General features: G+C 48.5%; 1 protein-coding gene and 1 pseudogene across 1 annotated transcript in view; one reads left to right on the top strand and one right to left on the bottom strand.

Moving 5' to 3' along the window:
* The window catches only part of DSCAM (DS cell adhesion molecule), a 510,406-nt gene that overhangs the window by 158,140 nt on the left and 327,387 nt on the right, over positions 1 to 24,879 (bottom strand). The window contains exons 9-10 of the mRNA XM_016121720.2: positions 24,353 to 24,631; positions 13,233 to 13,352 (exon numbers count right to left, since the gene is read on the bottom strand). Of these exons, the coding sequence (XP_015977206.1) occupies positions 13,233 to 13,352; positions 24,353 to 24,631 (399 nt within the window). The remainder of the gene's footprint in view (positions 1 to 13,232; positions 13,353 to 24,352; positions 24,632 to 24,879) is intronic.
* LOC118602521 lies at positions 23,716 to 23,833 on the top strand (annotated as a pseudogene).

The raw sequence follows: 24,879 nt of genomic DNA, 5'->3' as shown, positions 1-24,879 counted from the left end.
ACGTAAATGTCTAATCACTGTGCTGTACACCTGAAACAGACATAAAATAATATTAAATGCCAACTCTAATTGAAAACAAATTTTAAAAAGAGACAATATTGCGAACCATAATACACATTTCAATAGATTCTATGAGGTGAAAATAACACAGACTATGTTCTAGTTCCACAAAACTAAAATTAAAATCGATAAAAAAAAATCTAACTGAAAAGAAGCAGCTATTTTTCTGCTGTTATTTAAAATTTTTTTTCTGCTTATAATCGTTTAATCATTTTAGGATTAGCTGACTTTCTGTCTTTCCCACTCCACAAGAATATGGACCATATCACAACAAGCCTCCCTACTAGTGATGGCCAATCTCTCGAGTTAATTCTCGGGGTAGGAATCTGCATATTTAAATGTTAAAATGCATTGCTAAGTTGCTTACTAAAAAACGTGCCAGTTTTATTTCCAACAGTGCTGTCTGTGGTTAATTTTTCCTCATACATGTATGCTCGTAATTGTTTTTAATCTTCATCAGTACAGTATACATTGCATTAATTTGCATAATTTAACTGTTTTTTTTTTTAATTTTGTATCTTTCGCTTGGCCTTATTTTTACCTATAGATATGTTGGAGCATCGTTTCATGACCGTTTCAGCAATGCGTGCTTGTCCTTCAGTGAACAGTCCATACATATCCTTTCTCTGTGTATCTGTTGGACTCTGCTCCATTTTTTTCTTCATTTACCAAAGCAATTGGGTCTTAAAAAGTGCTTCTACATTGCTGTTTTACAAAAATTTATTGTCGTTCTTATTTTAATCAAGATTGGACGTTGAATATTATCAGCTAATTTTTCATCATCTTTTGAGATGACCGTGTCGTTTCTCCTATAAAAGTTGATTTATGTTTTAAGAATTTTGTTTTATAAATTATAAAGATCCTTCTTATGGATAACGTCTTCTTTAGGATAAAGATAAAGGATTTCATTTAAATCCTTTTAAAATTTAAAATGAATCATTTTAATTTAATTATATAGGTTATATATATATATAAATTAAAAATTATAATTTAAAATTTAAAAACCAAGAAAAAGCCTGTAGTTTTTATTTAAATGTTTAAATTTGACCCACAGTTTGAAAATCTATGAAAGTTGCTGATACCTTTTGCGAAGTTAACTGCAAACTGGGTGGGAGCCACATCTAGTAAAAAACACGTGACCTGAAAATGCAGCCAAATGCAGGATTTAAAAAATATATCCATATGGCAGCAAACCAAGAAATCTCAAAATGCTATGGGAGTTATAAATTATATAGAACGGTGTTACAGAACCCTAATAATCTAATAAAATGCTGAGAGAATGTGAGAAAGTTACAGGACTATTCATGTCAAAAACACATATGTTTTCCTTTCCTCCAAGAATTTTCACTAGAAAAATACTTGTAATATTTGACACATTTATCCTGCAGAATTACAATATGGAGAGTAACTACATTGTGAAGCTGTCTCAGGGAAATAGCTGTAAAGGATTATCTATTAATTCCTAACTGAGAGAGAGAAGCTGTCTCATTATCAAAAGGTCCCAGCGAAGATAGAAATAAAGCGAGCATAAGTGCATTTGAAAAACATTAAATCTTTTTTTTTTCCCATCGGAGAATGAACCTAGCTTGAAGGGTTACACCATTTATAAATCTGAACGTGCTCACTAAGAAGAAGAACAGCGAATCAATTTTTCTATCATCAGAACTACACTTCTGAGGGTCGGCACCTGTTTATTTTGAGAGATGTGGACTTTGTCATGATTCGATAGAACCATCGGTCACCCAGTTTGGATTCATCATTTATTGTAAAGAGCAAAACTTAACACAGCACACACAATCTTCAAAATGCTGTAGTCTCGTCAGCATGAGGTAAGTAAGCACTTCAGGTGATTATCTAGAAGACACACTATAGCAATCGGAAGTCATTAATTGAAAAGCTGTCCATTTTCTGTGGATGGCTGGGGTCAAGCGGGGACAGTTTTAATGCTCCCACATAGGAAAAGAAAGTGCGGAAGCGCTGTGTAAGGCACACGCTGAGTCACTGGTTGTGGTAATATCGTGTGACCCGCCTTATTTATCGAGAAGATACGCCTAGCAGTGGTCTCAGGACCGAGGGTACGGGAACAGCGGGACGAGAATGGCCGCGCGTCACCGAGGGAGCCGGCTTCGGAGGCAGCAGCAAACGCGGCAACTGCTTCATCTTTTCTCCCACTCTGACGTCTGTTGGGTCTGCAGTGAGCCCGGGGCTGAGAACCAGGATTGGATTCCGACCCTCTCTCTCTGAGACGGATGGGCTGGTCCCGTGAGCAAGGAGCTTATTTGCTCTGTATCCATAGTTTCGTCATACATGGAACGGGAAAATAATCCTTTTATTTACGCAGACGGTTGTTCACACCGAGTGGGAGTGCTCGCCCACTTGCGAGGACCCGGAGAGGCTGGCCGGCGGGCACGCTCGGAGCGTCCCCGGCCCGTGGGCCTGGCAGGGCCGGAGTAGAAGAGCCCAGTGGAGAGGCGACTTCGTCAAACTCCAGAGGGCAGGGCTGTAAGTTGCCCCTTCTCCCCGCCACGAATCGGAAACGCGGTCCCTCTTTTCCTGAGGGAGAGCGTTTGGCTGCCCTCGGAGCGCCGGCTTGCAGGGGGCCAGCAGGTGCAGGGACAGGTGCGGAGGGAGAGCAGCGAGGGGCGCCGGGCGACAGGGGCGACCCGTTCGTGGTTCGGCAGCCGGCAGCGGGCCGCCGAGGGCTGGGCGCCCTGTTCCGGAGACGACCCCGGAGTGCACAGGAGCGCGGCCCTGAGACGCGGGTCCAGGTGCAGCCGGGAGCTACTCCCAAGCCCGGGGGGCAGGACGCGTCCACACTGCGCGACGCGCGCGGCTCGCGTGTGTCCGGGCACTATTGCTGCGCCCTGGGCTCGTTCCCCTGGCTCGCAGGGCTGGAGGCCTGAGAACGCCTTTCCGCGGCTGACCTGTCACCACGGCCAGCGCCACCAGCGCGAGGCCCTTGAACGCGATGGGGCAGGTGTGAGGAAGAAGCCGGCACCCCGTGCAGACGCGGGGGCGGGCGCGGGCGGACCCCGGCGCCGGGCTCTGCAGGAGACGTCGCGCTCGGCGCTGCGGGCCACTGTCACCACGGACGGGGCAGCCTCGGTGGCTCCCACAGGTCCCAAGGCAGCCGCGTCCCCGTCCCCGTCCCCCTGAGACTCCTGCGGCGTCCCATTTCCTGCGTGAAATCCCTCTACGACGAAACGCCACAGCCGACCCGGGCTGCGGTGAGGCCACGAATCCTGATGTCCTTCTGTCCCCGCGCGGTCCGATTCCTTCCCTTCGCGCCTCCACGGCCACAGTGAAGTCGCCTCTCCAGTGGAAAGACGGCTCTGCGGCGGTGCGACCCGCCGCCCAGCTCCCTGCCACCCGCAGGCACTGGCCGCGCCCACTGCAGGACGGCGACGCTGGGCCCGGCCTTCAAGGACCTTGTTCCTCTGATCACCAGGATGGAACTGGTCCCTTACTCACGTTTTCGAAAGTGAAGCCCTGAGCCGACACGACTCGGCAGTCGCCAGAGGGAAATGGGATACTGGGGCGGTTTAAGCGGCTTCCTCGGGCTGGGTCCCCACGGCTCTGAATGGGGACCGTGAGCTGCGAGGAGCCCCTGCGGCTGTGTCCACCATACCGAGCTTCAGCCACCCCCTCCCTGGGGCAGGAGGGTCCCTAAACATCCGCAGAGCTGCTGCCTCGGTGGGCACCGGTGGGCACTGGTTCTGCGGGGAAGTCCTGGGGCCATGGGAGAGATGCGGGGGAGGGGTGCGCAGGAGGAGGGATGGAGGGCCCCACGCGCCCCAGGGTGGGCTGTCCCCGCCCCGACCAGGGCTTGCGGTAAGTGCGGCTCTCTGGGCTGGGCTCCGCAGGGGGCCCGGACCCCACCGGCTTCAGCACAGGGGGAGGCAGAAGGTTTTCCTCCCCACTGAGCTTTATTCCACCATCAAAGGAAGAAAATAAAACCGTATGTCGAACACGCCTCCTCTGGTCTGCTCACAGCCCTTTTCCAAGGACTCGCTGCCTCTTACCAAGAAGCACGGTCCCTGCTCGGGGACACACAGGTGGAGCTGCCTTTGTCCTACATGGAGGAGCCACATTCAGCTCTGAATCTGGGTTTATGTTCACAAATTATGTCACAGCGATGTGTTGCCTTCTTCTGCCTTTTAGATCTTCTGACATCTTCCCACGTATTAATTCAAGAGTCATATCTTGCCACAGATTCGTGTGACAGTGGGGACAAGGAACACTGGGGAACAGTGGGGACCTGACAGCCTGGACGAGGCTGGTGCACAGGTCTGAAGCAGGTGTTGCTGGGAAGACCTGAGCGGGTCCCTGGGGATGCACAGCGGAGGCCGGACCGGGGGGCAGAGGCTTGGGGCCTCCTAACCCGCGGGGAGAGCAGGATGAGCGGCGGGTCCAGGAGCCGGCACGGTTAGAGCTCTGGGGGGCAGTCAGACAGACAGGCGGGCAGGGAGGCGGGACAGTGGTGGGTGGGACCAGGCTTAGATGACTGGTCCCAAGGAGATGGCTGAGGCGGAGGGCCAGAACGGGGGTGTGCAGAGGACACTTGTTCTGAGCTAAGGCTATGAGCTGGCATTCGAGGTCAGTGTGAGTGGTCGTGATGGCGAAGAAATGAGGCCAGATGGCCTGGGCAGTCAACGCGGGGTGCAGGGAGAGGACGCTCAGGCCCGAGGTTGGGGGCAGAGGGAAGCTGAGAGGATGAGGGAGCGGGTGAAAGCCTCAGCCCTCAGGAGGGAGCGCGGGGACCCGGACGAGCTCGCCCTGACTGGGCCGTGCGAACCTCACACCGAGTTATTACCGCAACACCAAACCTCCAGTTTTCCCCGGGGGCAAGGGAAGACACTCTCAGTTAAGGGCGTAATTGTCTCTTGATTGCCCCACAGGGACCTACTTTGGTACAGGGAGAGCTGGCGGCCTGCTGTCTCTTGACCGCTGAGGGAGAGGCGGGTTTAGTCACCGTGCCAGGGCGGTCCGGGTTGGTGTTAGTGGAAAACATGTCCTAGAATCCATCTGCTCGGTGGACCTGGGCTTGTCCCATGCCTATGTTCTTCGTGGCATTCCAAGACACAGGCCTCGGGGACTGCAGAATTCATCTTGACTTTGGGAGAGAAAGGCATCTTGACCTTGTGAGCAGGATTGAGGTGAGGCATTGCAGGGCAAGCCCTTGAAGTAAGAAGAGGCTTCAGAGAGGTCACCTGGAACTGGGCACTCTTGATGGACACATCTAAAAACTACCGCCTCTGTCAGGTTTTATTTCTATGGATTTCTAAACAAAGGCTCTAAGTCCCGTTAACCCCTGTAATGCATCTACGACAAGGGGGAAGGGTTTTGGCAGGTGGATTGAGAATAAGCAGAAGAGGACATTTCTGGGACCCTGGCGGTAAGGGACAGCTAGAGCTGGGGGTGGACCGCACCTTGTGGATGCAGAAATGACAACCTAAAGCAGCTTTCTGGGGACAGCTCCGGATTCTCTGGAGCGTCCAGGGAGAACTGGAGCTGGGAAGACTTTGGTTCTGTGAAATGTGCCATGGTGAAGAGCGAGAAGGACTCAGGAACAAGAGAGGGAGAAAGGCAACCCACAGAGAAGCAGGCGGGAAAGGCGGGCCCCAGCCCAGGGACGGCCCTCCGTGGGTGCCCCCGAGTGGAGGGAAACAGGAACGTCTCCAGATCAAGGACAACCTTTCCCCGGCTGGGAGAAAAAAGGCCCACGGACAGCTGCAGAGGCCCGATGAGCACGCGCTGTGGATGTGATACCCTCCCACCCAGAAAAGCAAAGGGGACCAAAGAAAACCCTAGGCAGACATTTATAAATACTACCCCGGACATACAGGAAGGAAATGAAATAATGCACACAACGAAAGATTTGGATAAATGGAGAAATAGATATTAGTGACTGGGAAGTTTCAATCTTTCTATGATGTTGACATTCTCCTTGTTAACTTTTAAATTTATTACAATCTCCCAACTTTTTCAGAATAATTTTTTTTGGGGGAAATTTTGATAAAACTATCCTAACATTCATCTAGAAAAAAAACAAGTAAACAAAAATCCATGTGTGAAATCTAGGATGTTTTCATAAAAGAAAAGTGATGAAAAAAATATTGTTTTACTAGATATTAAAATAACTTGGGAAGAGATAAACCTCTAATTTGTGTGGTCCTGATGTCAGAACAGACCAGTGTGACAGAGGGAGAGATAAAACCAGACTTCGGTAGGCACGTTATTTTCACAGACTATAAAGCAATTTGAGTTAGTGGGACAAGGTTGGGCAATTCGATAAATGGTTTTAGGACAATTGGCTTACCATGTGAGCTGATGATGATGATGATGATGATGATGATGATGATGATGTTAACAGCTAATGCGTATTGACTAATTGCCATGTGCCAGGCACCATAATAGATGCTCTTACCATGTGAGCTGATGATGATGATGCTGCTGATGATGATGATGATGTTAACAGCTAATGCGTGTTGACTAATTGCCGTGTGCCAGGCACCGTAATAGATGCTCTTACCATGTGAGCTGATGATGATGATGCTGCTGATGATGATGATGATGTTAACAGCTAATGCGTGTTGACTAATTGCCGTGTGCCAGGCACCGTAATAGATGCTCTTACCATGTGAGCTGATGATGATGATGATGATGCTGATGATGATGATGATGATAACAGCTAATGCGTGTTGACTAATTGCCGTGTGCCAGGCACCGTAATAGATGCGTTCTATGAATCCTCTCACTAAATCCTCACGTTAATCCCTTATCTTGTCTGCTTCACATATGAGAAATCTGTGTTAATACAGGTGCATGCAGGTTAAGTAATTTTCCCGCAGTAACACAACTAGACTGTGTCGTGTGTGTCTGAACTCAGCTCTCTCTGTTAATTGATAATTTCTCCTGGATTCCTACTTATTTTTCTAAAATAAAGTCAAAATTTAATAAAGCTTATATAAAACGATAGGATTTAAGGTTTAAAGATGGCAGCATACGACCAGTATTTCTTTTTTTTGGAAACTATACAAAAGCAAATGGGAGAAGAAGGACTAGAAAACACAAACCCTATTTTGCGCGAAACTAGGCACCATAATAGCTCAAATCTCAAGCATAAGCTAGGAAAGTGGGCAGCCCACACTGCACACGGAACAGCTCTGTGCGCAGAACGACACAGAGAGAGGGCCCCCGGCTGGGGTCTGAGCAAGCTCCCTGACAGTGTGCCATGGTGGGGGGCACGTGGGAGGGGCAAAGCCGAGCATGACATGCGCAGACTGGGTGCAGCAGGGGCTTCCCGGGGCCTGGCGAGGGTTCTGGACCCCGAGGAGTAGGGTCAGGCGAGACACCAGGGAATCTCTTTCTGGGCATGTGAATTTTCTTCAAACGTGAGTTCTCACAAGGAAGGCAGTGAAATACCGCCCTTTGTGACAACATGGATGGGCCTCGAGATGATCATGCTAAGGGAAATAAGCCGGAAAGAAAAAGTTGAAAATCACATGATGTCACTTACATGTGGGATATAAACCTAAAAGCAACAAAGGAACAGGACAAACAAACAGACACTCGTGGACATGGACAGTAGACTAGTGGTGACCAGAGGGTGGGGGAGGTAGATGGGGTAAAGGGGGTCAAATGTGTGGTGACAGAAAGAAATCTCACTATGGGGGGCAAAACAGTGTAAACACATATATGCCTTACTGTTAAAACGTACAGCTGAAGCTCATTGGATTTCGTTAACCAATGTCACCATAAAAACAAACAAACAAATAAACAAACAAACAAATAAAAGTAATCACCTAGGAATACCAGGTGCTGTAGGCAAAAAAATAAATAAAATAAACAAACAAATAAACAATTTTTTTTAAAAAAAGGAAGCCAGAATCTAGCAAAGATACTATAAAAGAAATGAAAGAAATAGAAAAAAATAAATCGAGTACTGAAATCTTCCCAGAAGAATGTCGCCGTGACTTAGATGAAAGCTGCGAATGACGCAGCCGCTTGGTGATGGAGCGAGAGCTCGAGAAGGAGAGAAACCTGAGCTGGCAGGACCGGAGGCGGGCGGGCCGCGAGGCGGCCTAACAACCGAGGTTGAGGCCGGAGAGAGCGCTGGGAGATCGGAGCGTGCTGGGGGGAAAGGTGCGGAGAACGGACACGAGGAAGGTCCGTCCAACCGAACGGGGAGTGAGTGAGCGCCAAAGTCCCAGAGCAACTGGCACACGCCTGCGGGACGTGAGCGAGGGGCGTCCCACGGCGCCGTGTTGGGGAGACGCTGGAGACGATGAGGCGTGGGAAAGAGCAACTACTTACAGGAGACGTTTTCTCAGCTAGAAGGCGGCTGGCACCTGTCTGTTAACAGGCACGCCACTTCCGTGGGAAAACAGACCCCGAATAACACGAAGGCGTAAACTCGAGTTACCGGGTGTCAGAGTCGGCCCTTCGGTGCGCCCAGCAAAATGGTCCCGTCCCTTCGAATGGGAAGCCAGGCAGCGTCTGTCCCCTCCCAGAAGTAGCGTGAGCCACCAATCTCCTCCCACCTAAACTGACTTTATGTGTAAAAAAAGTAACGACAGCCATCGTGAACGAAAAAGAACGCGGAATAGTCCCCAGCATAAACGCCGCAGCTAAAGGCTCGGTGGTGAGCACAGGGCCCAGGCGACAGAGAACCGGGGCGAAGCTAAGGGTGGGCACGTGGCGGTGGACCAGGATGCGCAGGGTACGAGCCCTGGCAACAGAGAAGGCAGTTATCGAAAAAAGATTAGGGTATGTAGAAAACGCGTCATCGCCTCTCCTGGGAATCGTGTCTACAGGGAGAGGGTCCCAGAGTCCTGACACCCAGCCGGCCGGACTCCCTCTCCTGGAGTCGCTTTTCTTGAAGGTCTGGGCGCCGTCTTTGACGCCTCCCTTACTCTCATACCCTCATCAAGTCCGCCAGCCCGAGAGACTCGGAATCCAACCTCTCGCCCCTCCTCCACCGCTGTCGCCTTGAGCCACCCACACCAGCACACGGGTCTCCGGCTGCGACTCCTGCTGCCCACACAGTCTGCCTTCAGAACAGCGGGGCCGGTGGGACCCTTTGAAAACGCTGTGCAGACTGCGCGCTGCTCTTGGATTACCCCGGCGGCGCTGGCGTCGGCATGGCAACAGAAGGAAGGAGAGAGCATCGCGCCATGGCCGCCACCCTGAACCCCACCCGCCCCTCCTTGGCAAAACCACGTCTGAGAATGGCTGACGAGGAAGCTGACCTCTCGGGACTTCTAGGGTCTCCTTCTACCCACTCCGGCCTAGGCTCAGCACCTTTCTTGGTGTTTCTGGAAGATTCCAGATGTAAACCCACTTCCGCCCCTGGCTTTAGCACCAGTGGGTCCCTTGAACCTTCAGCGCTACCCCCTACCCCACCTGCAAACAGGTACATGGCTCATCCCCCACCTCTTCCAAGACTCTGCTCAAACACTGCCTTCTCCTGGGGTCTCCCGACAGCCCTATTTGAAATGCAAACTACTCCCTGATCCTCTCCCACCCAAACACTAAGGCATGCTCTGACTCTTGTCTTTGGACATCCCAAGGTCAAAGCATCTCTGGAGTGCAGAAGAGTCCTTGTCTGTGGGTAGTCAGAGAGCAAAGGACCCTGGTGGCCACCAGCCAGGGCAGGCTACCTCTTTCACGAACCACCCCTCCCTGGCCCACGGCAGCGAACTCAGAGATTGTCTGGGTCACAGGACACTGATTGAAACCACTCCCTACACTATAAATGACATACGTGGGCTTAGCTGTGGGTTTCTGGGAGCGCGGGTGAGGCCTCCCGTGGCAGTTAGCCTTGACTTAAAAAAAAAAAATCTGTTTTAGACAAAAGACCTTCTTTGTTCATGTAAAAAACAAAACAAAACAAAACAAACAAACAAAGAAAAACAACCCTCGGGGGATAGAATTGAATGTCTTAGACTCTGTTTATCCAGACCCAAGGTCAAAACTGTAATAACATTGTTTTTCGGCAGAGATTGTTTCATTTCTGCAACAGCTGCCCTTCGACCACTGAGATTCACTCCGAAGAGCTGCAGCCTCAGGTTAAACTGCATTTCTCAGAGAAACGCCCAGCCCGTTCCGTTTGCATCTTTTCTGTCACATACGAGAGAGCTGTATTTATTTTCTTAGTGGGATTTTGCTTCCTGGAAACACATTCCACCAGTCAGCCTGCATTTTTCTTAAGAAACATCTTCATTACTTATATAATTAAAATGATAACAAGCCATATCGCCCTGTTCTATTGGGAAATAGTGAAAAAAAAAAAGCATAATACCTGGCTTTTTTTTCTTTTCTTTTTTTTTTTTTTGGTTTTAAAAAAACAGGCAACGCTGTCAACTGTGGGAAGGTGCGTAAATAAGTGACACGTTGGCAGGTGGCCAACACATATTGACAGGCACAGAAAGTGCTTACTCTTCGAGCCAGCAATCCTACGTATGGAAATCTGTCCCCAGGGGAAAAACATGGCCACGTGGACCCAGATCGATGAGCCAGACATCGTCGTGACATTTTTATAGCAATGAAAACCCGGAGAAAACAGATTCACGATACGCAACGGTAGTGCTGGGAACGCCTAACTGCCCGGCGCCCATCCTTCCCTCTCAGCGACATAGCGCACGTGACAGTCGTGACGGCAGCATGCTCAGGTGACCCAGCCAGCGCGATGTCAGCGGACCTTCGAGCGAGCGGGCCCGGGCGGCCTGGCGGCCCTCTCCCTTTGCTCTTCCGCCAACGCGGATGTGGGAGTGTCCGCCGGGGCTCGGTGGCCATTTTTTTGACGGTGGGAACTGCTCGCTGGGAATGGCAGGACATAAAGATGCAAGCAGTTGGGGTCCCCGGTGACTCGGGGTGAAGACCAACCAATCCTGAACGAGCCATGTCCAGATTCCTCTCACGAGAAAAAATAAACCCAGATGGCTCTAAGTCACTGAACTCGATCCTAACAAAAGCAAGAGCTGGTTAGACATGCTTACTGATGTATTAACATAAACTCTGCACAGATAGCATAAAGATGGTATAAAGTCATAGTGAACGCCCATATTTGTCAACGTGGAAAGATACTCAAAGCATATTGTTAACTCAAGAAAAAAAACTAAAAATCCACAAAATTACGTGTATCTCTCTCTCTATTTATGTATTTTTTGCCTGAGGACAGGTGTGAAAGTCTAAACAAAAATGTTTACAGTCATTATCTTTGGGGTTATTTGGGGTCAATTTGACTTTTTAAAATTTTGTTGTAATTTCTCATTTTTTCTTTGATGATTTTATATCACATATGAATTCTAAAGATAAAAAGGCTACTATAACTTAATTTGCATATCAATGATGGGAAGGCATAAAACGTCTCTTCAACCCATGACAGACAAAACACTGAGTCTATGAAAAACGTTCCTGAAAATAAGACAGGGAAATAAGTGTGTAAGTAACATAAACAAAAAAAATCTCCAAAGGGGAAACAGAATTGATCAGTAAATGTTTTATAAGATAAAACATTCTTAACATCCTTAGAGGTCTAAACATGCAAATTGAAACAGGGAACCCATTTACTCATCGCAATGTAAAAACTGAGAATAAGAAGATCCCATCTCATCGGCAAAGACGCAGGGTCGCGCCCAGCCTGGGACTCCCGGTGGGTGTGCGAACTGGCCCCGGGCCCGTGCAGACCCCAAGCCTGCAGCGTGCTCATGCTCCTCCACGTCTAGGAATTTAGCTGGGGAAAGCAATCCCGCACGCGCACATCGCATCAACATACGAGGACATTCACTGCTGTGGTGTTTGTAGTCCTGAGAAACTGGGCGCGACTTAAGGGAGAGGCAGGGAACGTCGCACAACGGCCGCCACTAGAAATAACTTCGAAGGGGGAAAGTGTCATGGAAAAATGGTGCCAGCATCACATGCGCACATCTGCGCAGACGAAAGTTAACGCGGGATGCTTATTTTTTTACATGTGACGCGACACGGGGCTGCGAACACAGATTAAAATAAGAAATCGTGTGGGTGGACACTCTGAACAACCAGCTTTTACTTTTTAAATCAAGTGCTTTTCACATGGACAATACTGTGTGGCCTGCTACAGAGGAGTAGCCTCAGAGATTTGCGAAAAACGAACTGATTCTCCCTGTGATACGGGGTCGAGCCCCTCCCCTCTCCCTCCTTTTGTCCTTAAAAGGAAGCATACCAGAGGGCATTCTGGCAAGGGCGCTCTCTGCTTTTCTTCTATTGTTATTATTTTTTTTAATATGAAAATGTAACATGTAGTTCTAAAAAAGCAACATCCGGAATACAAACCATGATTAAATCAACAAATAAATACAGACATTTGGAACAATGAATCATATATCATAGGTCTTGGGTTGCTAGAAAAAAGATCAAATTTATTCGTTTGTTTGTTTGTTCATCCCACCAGTATTTATTTGGCTCTCACCTGTTTGATAAATAAATTACTAAAGTAAGGTGAGTAAATCGGAAAAGAAAGAGAACTGAAATATATTTGTAAGTACAGTTAAGTGAATTTTCCTGGAGAAGATGATAAGATAGATGTGAATTATTTTTGCAGTGTTTAGATTGGTTCCCCCGTCATGTTATACATTACGCACTTCTATTCATGTAATATCTACAGTGTTACCTTCAAAGAAAAATGCTCTTTGCCTTTGAAGAGAAAGGCGTGGTTAGAAATGAAGGAAGGGGGCATTAGACACACAAAATAGGACACTGGATGTGTTTGTTTTTGTGTGTAATTTGTATTATCTAAGGTAACCAGGCAAATGAAACAACACTTTTATTTTCAGCCTTCTAAAACCATGTCATTGCATACATCTAAATGCCAGGGACCTGATTTCCCAACAGTGAGTGATTCTGACAACCTATACCCGCATCTCCACACGAGGGCGCACAGTGGTGGCCAAGCAGATCGCAGTTACACAGTATCAGCAGGCAGCTGAAGTTTCCCAGAAATAATGCAGAAATAAGTTGTGTGAATAACCTGCCTCTCGTTCTCATCATGCTCTGAACAAAAGCACTTTGGCGGACTACTGGGGGCTTAGCAACTTGCAAGAAACATCTCTGGAAAGACTATACACATCCTCACCTAATTCTTTAGAATGTAACATGCTTGGCAGATAGCAAACAAACAAGAAACGTCATACCTTTGGAGAATTTCCATACTATGGTGGGTACGGGATAACCCTCGGCTGAGCAGTTGAGGATGACAGCCTTGCCATAGATTCCATCCTGGTCCCGTGGCTGGACCACGAACTTGGGGGGAACTGCAAAGGCAGAAATATCATCAGAAATTCGGAGAGCATCGCAATTCATTCAAAGTGTGATTTTGAGAAATGCAAGAACTTTAATAAATATTAAAATACAAAGAATGTTTTATATGTGGGAAATTTAAAAAAAAACAACGTTTGTAATTTGGGACAAATTAGGGAAGCCACCTCAGGGCAGGCAATTTTCCTTATTGATATCAATGAGCTTCTGCACTTGGAAGTTACTTTGCCCTGGAGAAAACTAGACTCCTGAGTGTGGACTATCAACCAGGGGAGCATGACTTCCTGTTTTTGACTTGTGTTATGGAAGACCTCCAGGAATCCGCTCCATGGAAGACAGAATCACGACCACAGTTTAAGGAGAAGAGAACACGTATTTGCTCATCAAAGAGTAATTATCAAAGTAAGTATTCCTCTTGTGTGTGAACTGCTCAAAGTGTTTGGTATCTCTTCGTACTGAGATAGGGGGTGAAGGGAGAATTAAAAGGTGTTCCCTAAAGTCAATTAAGAACACAGCATACTATCGAACGTTTCCCCAAATGCTGACGAAGACACGTAGGCCACCATTCTTGATGCCAGCACCCTTCTGTGGCCAGCTGAAGGAAGGTACCATGACTGCCTTCTGGTGTACCTCTAACAAAAGCAGATCAAGTGGCTACTTATTTGGTGAGTGTTGTGAGATGCTGGGAAAAAAATCCATCCCTAAGCGAAACACAAATGTGTACTTCGTTTAAAACATACTTGCAAAGAGAAAGCAAATGCTTCGAGCTAAGTTATTGTGATTTTAGGAATATTTGAGTCTTAAAGAGAAAATACAGATTCTTCTATGGAAGGGAGCATCTAAAGGCGTCAGAAGCTTGAGATCTCTTTCAGCAGGTCAGTGGTTCATGATGGAACGGGCTTTCCGGTCACAGGACTTCATAGCTGAAATGGATCGCGTTCCATGTATTAGACACTCAGCAAGTGTGGGTGCCCTTCCTCCCCTTTCCATAATTCCTGAGAAAGCCGATCTTGTCTGCTTTGCAATTTCCAGAATTCTTCACTTCGAGGGAGAAAGGTGGGCCTATGTGCTGCTACAGGTAGATAGGATTCCAGCCACCACATGCAATGGACTGAGAGGAAGAGGAGAGTCAAGGTCAGCAAGGACCTTTGAAGCATTTGACGTGGTGTGAGCCACGGAGAAGATCACTCTGGCCATGAAACAGCCAAGCAAAAGGGAACCCTGTCAAGACACACGATGCCTCTGGAGACGGACCCCGCTGCTGTGTTTCGGGAAGAGACAAGAGAGCGAAGGCGAGGAGCAGACAGGGAAGCACTGAGCACCGGGGGGGTGGGAGGGGGTGGGGGGCGGATCTCCGGCTCTGCTGCTTCTGGCTGCACCATCTCGCCAAGTTACCGAGCGTCTTTTAACTTTACTCTCCTTATCTGCAAATGGGGAATAATTACGGCACGCATCTTACAGGACTGGCGTGGGCCTCGAATGGATTAACATGGTAAATGTCCTCACAGCAGTGCCCGGAAGGCAGTAAATGCTGCGGGAGTGCTGTAGGAAGGCCGGCATGTTCGGCTTTACATACGACGAACACAGTTCCCAACCTGGAAATGAAACATGCTCCACCGCCAATGGGTCTCTCCAGTACTGCGTAACTAGGACGCGATTTTACTCTATTCAGATGGTATTCTAAGCCAAGTATATTCAGTAAAATGGAAGTATATTTAAAATATGGTGATCAGGGATGACTACCTCGTGTTGAGAAAATTATTTCTAGGAAAAGGGCTAGAGATTTCATAGAACAGAGTTCTCTGGTAGAAACAATCAATCAACCTCGAGGATAAATTACAAAGTTTAAGACGTCATGCCAAATTCATTCTGCCCAGGTGGAAGGCAAATACACAGTCATCTACATTCTATGCTCTGTTTGGCTCAGATTCTGCTCAGAGCAAGGCACGCCTTGTCAAATGGGCAGATAACTAATCTCTTGAATTTCCTCTGGAAGAATGTCTAACTATAATTGATCCGTGACCACTCCCCTCAATTTGGTTCTAATCCAAAGGGTTGTCACTTAAAAACTGATCAAAGAGGTTTACATGGGAAATAACCATTGCCATATTGTAAGTGTAAAGTAATTACAGACAGAAATGGCCCATAAAATTGAGAGTTATGTTTCATATCCCCATCTTTTATCTCTTTGTATCAGGTACTGATGATTCTTGGAAAATGTAGCACATTTCCTCAGATTCTGTTCATCTTCATTGCCGTGTCCTAGTCATGACGGGTAGATGGGGTGTGTGGTGAAGAGCCACCTGCCCTTGGCTCACCTTGATTCAGCACCTCTGGGATGGACGGTTCTGTCCGCTTTGCCAGGCCAGTACCCCCAGGACAGGAGTCTCTCTTTGCTGTCTCTGAGACTTCCCTGAAGTCGCAAAAGGTTACCCACCTTCACTGATACAACCCCGTAACGTGGGAAACAATCATACACCACTGAAGGACGGAGGACAGGACAAATGTCCTGCCTCTCCACCCCTTGATCACATGGACAATTCTAAGGCATGTTCTATGCTTGTGTTTCTCAAACATCAGAGGGCAGCAGAGTCACCCAAAGAACTGATTAAAACACAAACAGCTGAACCCCATCCCGGGAAATTCTGACTTGGTACATCTAAAGTTGGATCCAGGATCCTGCTTTGCCGATAAGCTCCCGGGTGCTGCAGAGGCTGCGGGTCCAGAGACCACACTTTGAGAATGATGATTGCTCAGAGGGATCTCGTCCAGTCGAATGAGCTCCTGTTGTCCATAGAGCAACTAGCTTATTTAAACAACTTTTATTGGTTTTTCCTCCCTTTCTGATCTCATTTTTCCCTATTCTCTCATTCTGGGATCCAGGAACTACATCTCAAATAAGCGATCAGCAGCCAATGCCATGCCTCACACTCTGCTTTCAGAGGGATTCGACCTGAGACCAGGCTGATATTGGCCCTTCTCTGGGCTTCTGAATCAACCTTCTAACTGGTCTACCCATCACTTACTGCCCACTTGACTCCCTTCTCCACAAAGCGGCCTGAAGGATCCTTCCAAGAACCCGAATGATGACTGTGACTTCCCTGTTTAAAATAATCAGTGCGTCCCCACTGTCCCTTGATACAGTCCACACTCTCGCAGCACCGCGAAGGCTCTTTGTGAGGTGGGTCCTTGGGCTCCAGCTTCTTCTCCTAAGAGTCCCCTCTTCCAGACTTTGCCCTGCCATTCCACGATCCGCTCTGTTCTTCTAGTCCTTATGGGCATGCATGTCGCCGGGTCTTTGCACACCCCTCTGCACTGCTTTGTTTGATGAATTCTCATTTGTTATTATTATGTACAGCTCAGCTCAAAGCCCCCTGAGTCTGGGACACCTTCGATGGTGCCATAAATGAGATCAAGTGCTTCTACGTTACTCTGTGCTGCCCTAATACAGTCTTTGTCACACTTGTTGCATTTGCTGCTCTAACTGCCTGTCTTCCACGTCAGGCTGTACATCCTGTGAGAAGAAGAAACCTTCCTTTCTCACAGACCATGTCCCCAGCATGGAGGACAGTGCTGAGATATAGAAAGCACTCTGCAAATACTTCGTTGAGGGGACGAATGAATAAATTGATATTACGACTCTAGTTTATAGTATCATGGCTCAGCTAATAACTCAAATGAGAGTGAACCCAGCACTCAAGGTCCTTGAGCAGGATGAGCCAAGAAGCTCCATCTGCGTGAAGACGGCAAAGCGTCATAGGAGAATTCTGGTCAGGGCGACACAGAGCTGCAGGTAGAAGGGTGCAGAGCCTTCAGGCCAAAACTTACGGTGGGACCCAAAGACTCCGAATACTCTGCATTGTCCGGGAATATAATTCCCTAAAGTTGCTGGTTTCCTCTTTTTCAAATGATATTTTGGTTTTCTTTTGTGTCACACTTATTCAGTATGGTACGGTGAGCGTATTTGCTGAAATATTGGCTTCCTCGCCGAGAGGCTTTCCCAGTGGAAGTGAGGCATGTTTACAACAGGACAGATATCTTTCAGTCTTAGGTATAGTGTACTGTTTTATGTTGGGAATTCTTGGCTTCTCAGTAGCTGTATTTCCGAAGAACGGATACAGGATTCCCTAGCTGTCAACAGGGCCAGGGATTCAGGTTTTCCGAAGGCAAAACAACGGAGAGATATTTGGTGGTAGCAGCTGGGTGGCACCATCTAAACAAACATCGCCATGATCTCCTGGATGGCATTTAGTTAAGATGGTAATTGGGCCGAGTCCAGGTAAGATCATGGCGCTGGACGTGAAGATCCCGTGACTTCCACCACACCCGGAACAGAGGGCTCGAGCCCTGGCTTCGAACCTTCCCTCCTCCCTTGCACGAGCATGGTGCTCTCCTGCTGTCCTTTGAGTGCAGAAAACTCACTCCTGACACTGGGTCTTTGTCCTCGTTGGTCTCTCTGCTTGGAGCCGATGTCCGACAGGAAGCTCTGTGGCTTACCCCCTGACGTGAGTCAAGTTTCTGCTCAAAAATCTCTCTGGAATGGTTGTTCCTGCATGTCCTACCTACCAATCCTGTCCCTGACCCTCTCCGTCCCCTTACCGAGCTTTATTTCAAGCAATACCTGCCATTATTTATTTATTTATTTCTTCTTCTTGTCTCTCCTTTCCACTGGAATGTGAGTTTTACGAGGCAGAGGCTTGGTCTCTCTATTTCGATCGTCACTGTACCCCTAACACTCAGAATATCTGTTATAAAATAAAAGCTTCATATCTATTTGTTGGAAAAATGAATGGAGCCAAATGATAGCAGGACTACGGTCGTCAAAAATTGGATCGATACACATAGCAATGAGACGGCGGCCTTTTCTAATGTTTATTTTCCTTGCCAAAGAAAAGCGAACCGAAGGCCTTTTAGTGTATTTGTTTTGCGATGTGACAGCTCGTCATTAAAAGTCAGAAGCAGCAGATAAATCGCAGGACATAAAGAAGTGTGAGACCATCACAAATTAAAAAAGCCGTTGTGTTGGCAGCTTTCTCTCAGTAGTGCTGAGCCAAGAACGGGGACCAAAGGGCAGGCGGTTCTGTCATTAAGTCCACTCCTTTCTCCCCGGATGGCTTCATTACCACCAAGGTCGCTCCACTGAGCATGCCGTCACGGAGTGCGCCGGTCCACGGTGTGAGCCACGGCATCCGCGGAGAGCTGAGAGCTGTTTTCTCTTTCATTTCCCTTATACTGGCTAATTTATTTTAACTTAAGTCTTCACGTACCTTCCCAATGACCCAGGCTACCAAAACGCGTGCTAACCTTCACGGCGGCCCAAGGTCACATGACCGGGATATGCGCCGCCCTGCTCGCTTCTCTCCCGCGCGCTTTTTCACTCCTCGGCTCAGACGCCGCAGTTACAGACGTCACCTCTCAAACGCGACGTATCCCTACCTGCTGCGGTTTCTTCGAACATCGTCGCACGTTTACCTTTCTGGCTGTGTTCCCAAAGCTGTCGTCCTAGCTCACTGCCCCACGCTTGAACTACTCCACGGCCTCTTCTACACGGCGTGTTCTTCAATCTGCTCCAAAGTCGCAGTTGAGAGGCGTCCAAATCATAATCAGGGGTGGCAGGAAGAAAAAGGGGAAGCGGGGACGCCAGGAAGAGTTCTGGGCGGTCCGGCTTGCCGGCCGGCGGGCCCTCCTGCGCGGTCCCTGTCAGCGGGGCTCAGCCCCTCCGTGGCTCCGGGACCGGCCTCCAGCGCATCGGCTCCACCTCCGGCATCAAGCACATGGGGTCCACGGCGACAGGCAGATGGGCAGAGTACGACTCTGGCGCAGCCTGTGTCTTAACTGGCGCTGTTTATCCTTTGCCAACTTTAGGGCATTTGACTGAACGCATCTGTCCTCTCGATACTCACTCATCAGATGGAGAATCATCGGAGGGTTGTGCTATCCGCCAATGCCAAGGCCGTAACTGCGCATGCCTTTGTGTTTCAAGCGTGGTAGCGTGTACTTGAAAGTCGTTTTTGTATTAAGATCGATATTCTTGGCTTTTTAATTGGAATATTTACCCCATTTGTACTTAATGCGCTGATGTAGTTGCACTCAAGTCTTCCATCTACTTATTTGTTTTTCATTTCTTGCATCTCTTTTTTGTTACCCTTTCTTTTCCTAATGTTTTTGTGGTTAATCGAATATATTTTAATACTCCCTTTTACCTGTCCTATTGAGCTAATAGCTATACCTATTTGTTTCATTTTTGGTAATCGCTTAACAGTTTATGATGTATATATTTAACTAGCAACATCTTTTTTCAGATAATATTACACCACTTCATGCATGAGGTCGGGAGGATTTTACAACAGCGAAAATCCATTTTCCTTCTTCCTACGCAACCGAGAATCTGGATTTTGTTGTTTTGCTTTTAAGAATATTGAGCATTATTCTTCTGGTCAGTTAATTTGATGATGGAGAAGTTTCGTCCTGTCAAGGGTCCCTTGAGGCATTTTTTAGGGCTGGTCTAGAGTAGCTTTAATTTCAGGGCTAGATTGGCCCTACTCTTAACATAGCCTCTTGGCGATTTTCCCTGAATTCCTCACGTGTCTCTCTTCCGGCTCGTCAGAACTCTGTCATTTTTCATCACTGTGGAACCTCTGAAATTTGTTCATCGCACATCCTCCTGGTAGTCATTCTCTGCTAGATTTCACGGAGTCTCACAATAGGCATGCAAAATGCAGTATTCAGCTATAGACGCGAAGGGGGCCTCACGCAAAGTTTTAGAAGCTTTTTTTGAACAGCTCCCTATTCTTCAGTATCGTGCGCAGCAAAATCCAGAGTCTCGATACTTCTAAATTGCTATGTTTTTTTTTTTTTCCACTTGGCAAAATCACTGTTATCTGTCTGGGCTCTGCATCCCCTGCCATGGCTTGGAAATTGCCCCAGGCAGAGATCTGGGGTGAATTCGGAGTTTAGCTCACACGCTAACCTGCCTTCAAGGATCAGGGCCCGAGGCTGCCTGTCCCACTGCCTGAACATGGCCACTTCATAACCTTCTGTCCAGTTTCATGGTTGTAGGAGAACAAACCCATTCCCTGTTACTCTCCGATGGCTTCATTCAGTAAATTTTAAAAATTTTGTTTCGAGTTACTTGACCCCGAGGCGGCCTCCCCAGAAGTTCCAGGCGTTTCTGTTGGTTCTGCCGTCTGGAGCTCCCCACCCGCGCCCACCGTGGTTATTACCGTACTAGTTTGCACACATCTCACGGGCGAAATTCGCTCATTCAAGGACCCCGGCACCACAATTCTCGTCTCTTTCCCCAACACGTGTTTTTTTTCTCTCCCTGACTCATCCACGCCCAGCTCTCCTGCCTCTGTCTTCCTGCCTCGGTCACGCGGAGTAACACACCTGAAAATATGGACACAGCGGTCTCTTCCCAAGTGCCCGCCGTTCGCTCGCCCCGTGCTCCCCTTGCTCCCCGTCCGCCCCGCTAATCGGGTACCGCGGCAGCCACGCTGCGCTCCTGGGCCACAGCGTCCACCTTCCCCAACGCGACGACCGATTCTTGGTTCTCGTCTTTTCCTGCTTTCACCGGGATCGGATATACATTATTACCCATCCTTCTCGACACGCGTCCCGTTTTGCCCCGGCGCCCCGCGGTCCACGGGGTCCCCCCGCACCTCGCCGGCCGCTCGGCTCCCCGCCGCTTCGCCGACTCTTCCCCTTGCTCGGCCTGGAACGGTAAGTGCTGGAACGGCCGGGCTCCGGACGCTCCGGCTGCTCCCACATCAGCGTTTCCCTCGTCACGAGTGCGAGTCCTGACGCCTCATTCGCTTCCGTAGGCAACGCACCTGCTTCTGTCATCGGGTCCTCTCTCTTCTGCGTCAGCCCCTTAGCAAACAAGTTTCGCCCGCTCCGCCTCCGGAGCGAGCTGCGGGCTCTCCCGCGTCTCCCTGCCGTGACCTTCGCCGCCCTCGCTCGAGGCACCTTTACCTACTGTCCTTGCTTTCTGGACCGGTCCGTTTGTCACGTGGCTGCTACTGCGACAATGAAAAAGATACATCGGGCCATGTCACAGCATGCCACAGACCTGGCGAGAGTCACCGATGACCTCTCTTTGTGTTTATTATTTATTTATTTTTTCTCTTTGCATTTAGGGAAAAAAATCAGACTTCTAAAACAGCTGCATATTCGAACTAACCAGGGTGCTGGGACTTGAACTTGGCTGCATAGTGGAATCAACTTGGGGACTTTACAAATTACTGAAGCCTGGGTCTCACCTCCAAAAACAGTTATTTAATTGGCATGGGTTTGCAATCTGGACATTAGGAATTTTTTAAAGCTCCCCATGTAATTGTAATGTATGACAAAATTTAAAAATCATGTATGGGTAATTTTTTTAAAAAAAAAATACACAATGCCCCAGATATCTGAGAGACAGATGTCCTCCCAGAGGTTATGGTTTAAGTGGGACTAGCTGGAACCAGAAAATAGTCATCAGTGTTTTCTTAAGTCTCCAGGGAGAGTCCGTGGCGACGTCCAGGCTGACCATGGCCACACCACCTTGCCGTTGGCTGCGTCTCCAGTCGCTGACCTGTTTGCAAAGCACGTTCCGTTTCTCGGGGTTTTATCATCTCGCTGGTGATTTAACATTAATGTCACAGAACCTTATTTAACGTGTCTAAAGAACAACCACATGGAGCCACGAGTCACACAGTGGTCAGCCATGTGCCCCGAGTGGCCAGGCTCACTACCAGCTCGTCTGACCTTGGCCCCGGTCCGAGCCCGGTTGCCTTTCCTGCAAAGGAGCGAGGTACAGAGAGCACGTGAGTATATTTCCGGCTGTCATTCTGCTCTCTGGCCTGGTTCCTTCAGCAGGTGACAGGGGCCAGGCTGATGTCCGCTTGGCCCCTCACAGAGGCTATGGCGTCCATGCTTTGCATGAGAAGACACTTGGGAAAGACTGTGGTCCCCATTTTTATTTATCTTCAAAAAATGGGGAAAAAAATTTCACGGATCCCAATTCTTATACTCAAAAGTACAATGTAGGATGAGAAAAAAAAATGTCATTTGTGTCTTTAGTTTCTATCTAATTGAGAATATATAGTTTCTTAGTCATTCCCTCAGGGAAAATCTTTTTTTACAAATCCGAAGCTGGTTTCTTCATGTGGATCCATGTATTTCACTTCCTTTTGTTGGTGAATAGATGGAACGGGCATTGCTTTTCGGCCGGGAAGGAAGAACAGGTGTCACAGGGACAAGGTTTAAGGGCTGAGGAAGGACGCCGGAATCTACTGCTCGAACGAGAACCCACCCGGCCCGATCGACCACCCCCAAGGTAGTGGAAATCATCCCCTCCGGATAATTGCTCCCGGAGCCCATGTTTGAGGATATTAAATGCAAATAATCATCCTAATGGAACTCTTTTTTTAAAAAACATTAATTAATTAAATTTTTTATGGTGACATTGGTTAACGAAATCCGAGTTTCAGCTGTACACTTTAGCGGTAAGGCATATATACGTTTACACTGTGTGTTCACCTCCCATAGTTAGATTTCCTTCTGTCACCACATATTTGACCCCCTTTACCCTGTCTACCTTCCCCCTCCCCCGTCCCCTCTGGTAACCACCAGTCTGTTGTCCATGTCCATGAGTCTCCGTTTGGTTGTTCTGTTCCTTTATTGCTTTTAGATTTACATCCCACATATAAGTGACATCATGTGATTTTCGACTTTTTCTTTCTGGCTTATTTCGCTTAGCACAATTATCCCGGGGTCCGTCCATGTTGTCGCAAATGGCAGTATTGCATCTCTTCTTACGACTGAGTAATATTCCCCTGTATATGTGCACCATGGCTTCTTTATCTAGTCATCTAACATGAGACACTTTGGTTGCGTCCAGGCCCTGGCCACTGTGAATAATGCTGCTGTGGACATTTGTAATCGCACGTGGGTACTTGGCACTGTGGGCAAACGCTGTGCTAGGAGGCGAAGGCAGATGCCTCTGGGGAAACCATGAGACCACGGAACACCCAGGTGCAACGGACTTTTGGAAGAGAGTGCGGCCCTCGCTGGGAACTCGGCGACGCAAACAGGGATTCGAAACGAGACGGATGCACTGAGACTCCTGTCAAGTCTATAAGTCAAACTACTCGTTTTTTTTTTTTTTGTAATTATTACCACGTTTGCTTAATTTAATAAATGTTGCAATAGCATCCAAAAATAAGAACAGATTTAATGCTAAATGGAAGAGAGGAACTAAGAAAACTACATTGCTAAAACCAAAACAAAAAAATATATAAAAGTTATTTTTTTTTTACTTTTCCAAAAACTGGTATATGGCTTTGACAAGCATTATTTTTAAAAGCCGTCACCTCTATCTACGGCCATGCCACCCTGAACAAGCCCGATCCCGTTTGGTCTCGGAAGCTAAGCAGGGTCGGGCCTGGTTAGTCCTTGAATGGGAGACCACCTAGAAGACCAGGTGCTGTAAGTGTAAAAAATGTGTAAAAAATAAAAAATAAGGGATTGTAAGTTGACAAGGTCCTTGCAGTCTGTGAGGTCAACCAAGGGTTGCCTCACCTAAAAAAAAAGAAAAGCCATCATCTCAACAGGAACGTCATCAAAGGCGCTACGTAAAATGACGACACAGCAAGAGCTCGTGGGCCGCGGCCTGGAAGCCGGCGGGCTGACGCGGGAAAGCCCGCGCCGCGAGCCGAACCCCAGGCCTCCCACGTCTTTGCTCTCACACTTCTCTGCTGCTACTGCTTTGCAACTTTATACTTGAGGCGAATGAAACCTTGATTTGGAGTTCAGGGGAATTCCCAGTTGGTTTCTACAGCTGCGTGTGCGTGTGTGTGCACGTGCGTGTGTGTGTGTGTGTGCGCACGTGCATGGGTGTGCGTCTTTAATGGGATGCCAGCAAATTCCATGCTTCCCAGTTATTCTCCTAACATTTCAAGCAGGCGCCGCCCCTCGGCGGCTCAGCCGCCGGGCGCCCCGCGCCCCCGCTCACCTCTCACGATCAGCTGGCTCTGGTGCTCCACGGCCGCGGCCTCGTTCCGGGCTATGCAGGTGTAGTTCCCGTTGTGCATGAGGGACAGGTTGGAGATGCGCAAGGAGCTCGTGAAGTCGATGTTGTCGATGGTCACCCCCAGGCTCGCTGGGATGGGCCGGCCGTCCTTCTGCCAGGTGATCGTGATGGGCAGGTCCCCGGACACCACGACGCACGGGATGAAGACCCGCTGTCCGATGGAGAATCTCGGGAACTCGAAAGGTTGGATGAAAGGCGGAACTGGAAGAAAAGACGGAACGACGGTGACAGAGGGAAGGTGCCGACGAGCCGCGCGAACACCCCGCGTCCGCCTTTCCTTCAGCCCCTCCTCGCGACGCCGAACGAGGAGCAGTGGCCGCCGCGGCTCGTAAACGCGAACCGCAGGAAGGTTTGGGGTCGCGCTCCGTTATTTGAATTTTCTCATCATTCCTAATGAAACGCGTGGCTTGATTTGTGCTTCCGCAAATAGGCTTATTGTAACTTATTTC

Source organism: Rousettus aegyptiacus, unplaced genomic scaffold (assembly GCF_014176215.1).
Source record: "Rousettus aegyptiacus isolate mRouAeg1 unplaced genomic scaffold, mRouAeg1.p scaffold_m13_p_4, whole genome shotgun sequence".
NCBI lineage: Eukaryota > Metazoa > Chordata > Mammalia > Chiroptera > Pteropodidae > Rousettus > Rousettus aegyptiacus.
The sequence above is the reverse complement of the archived record's forward strand: the minus strand, read 5'-3'. Positions and strand labels throughout refer to the sequence as shown.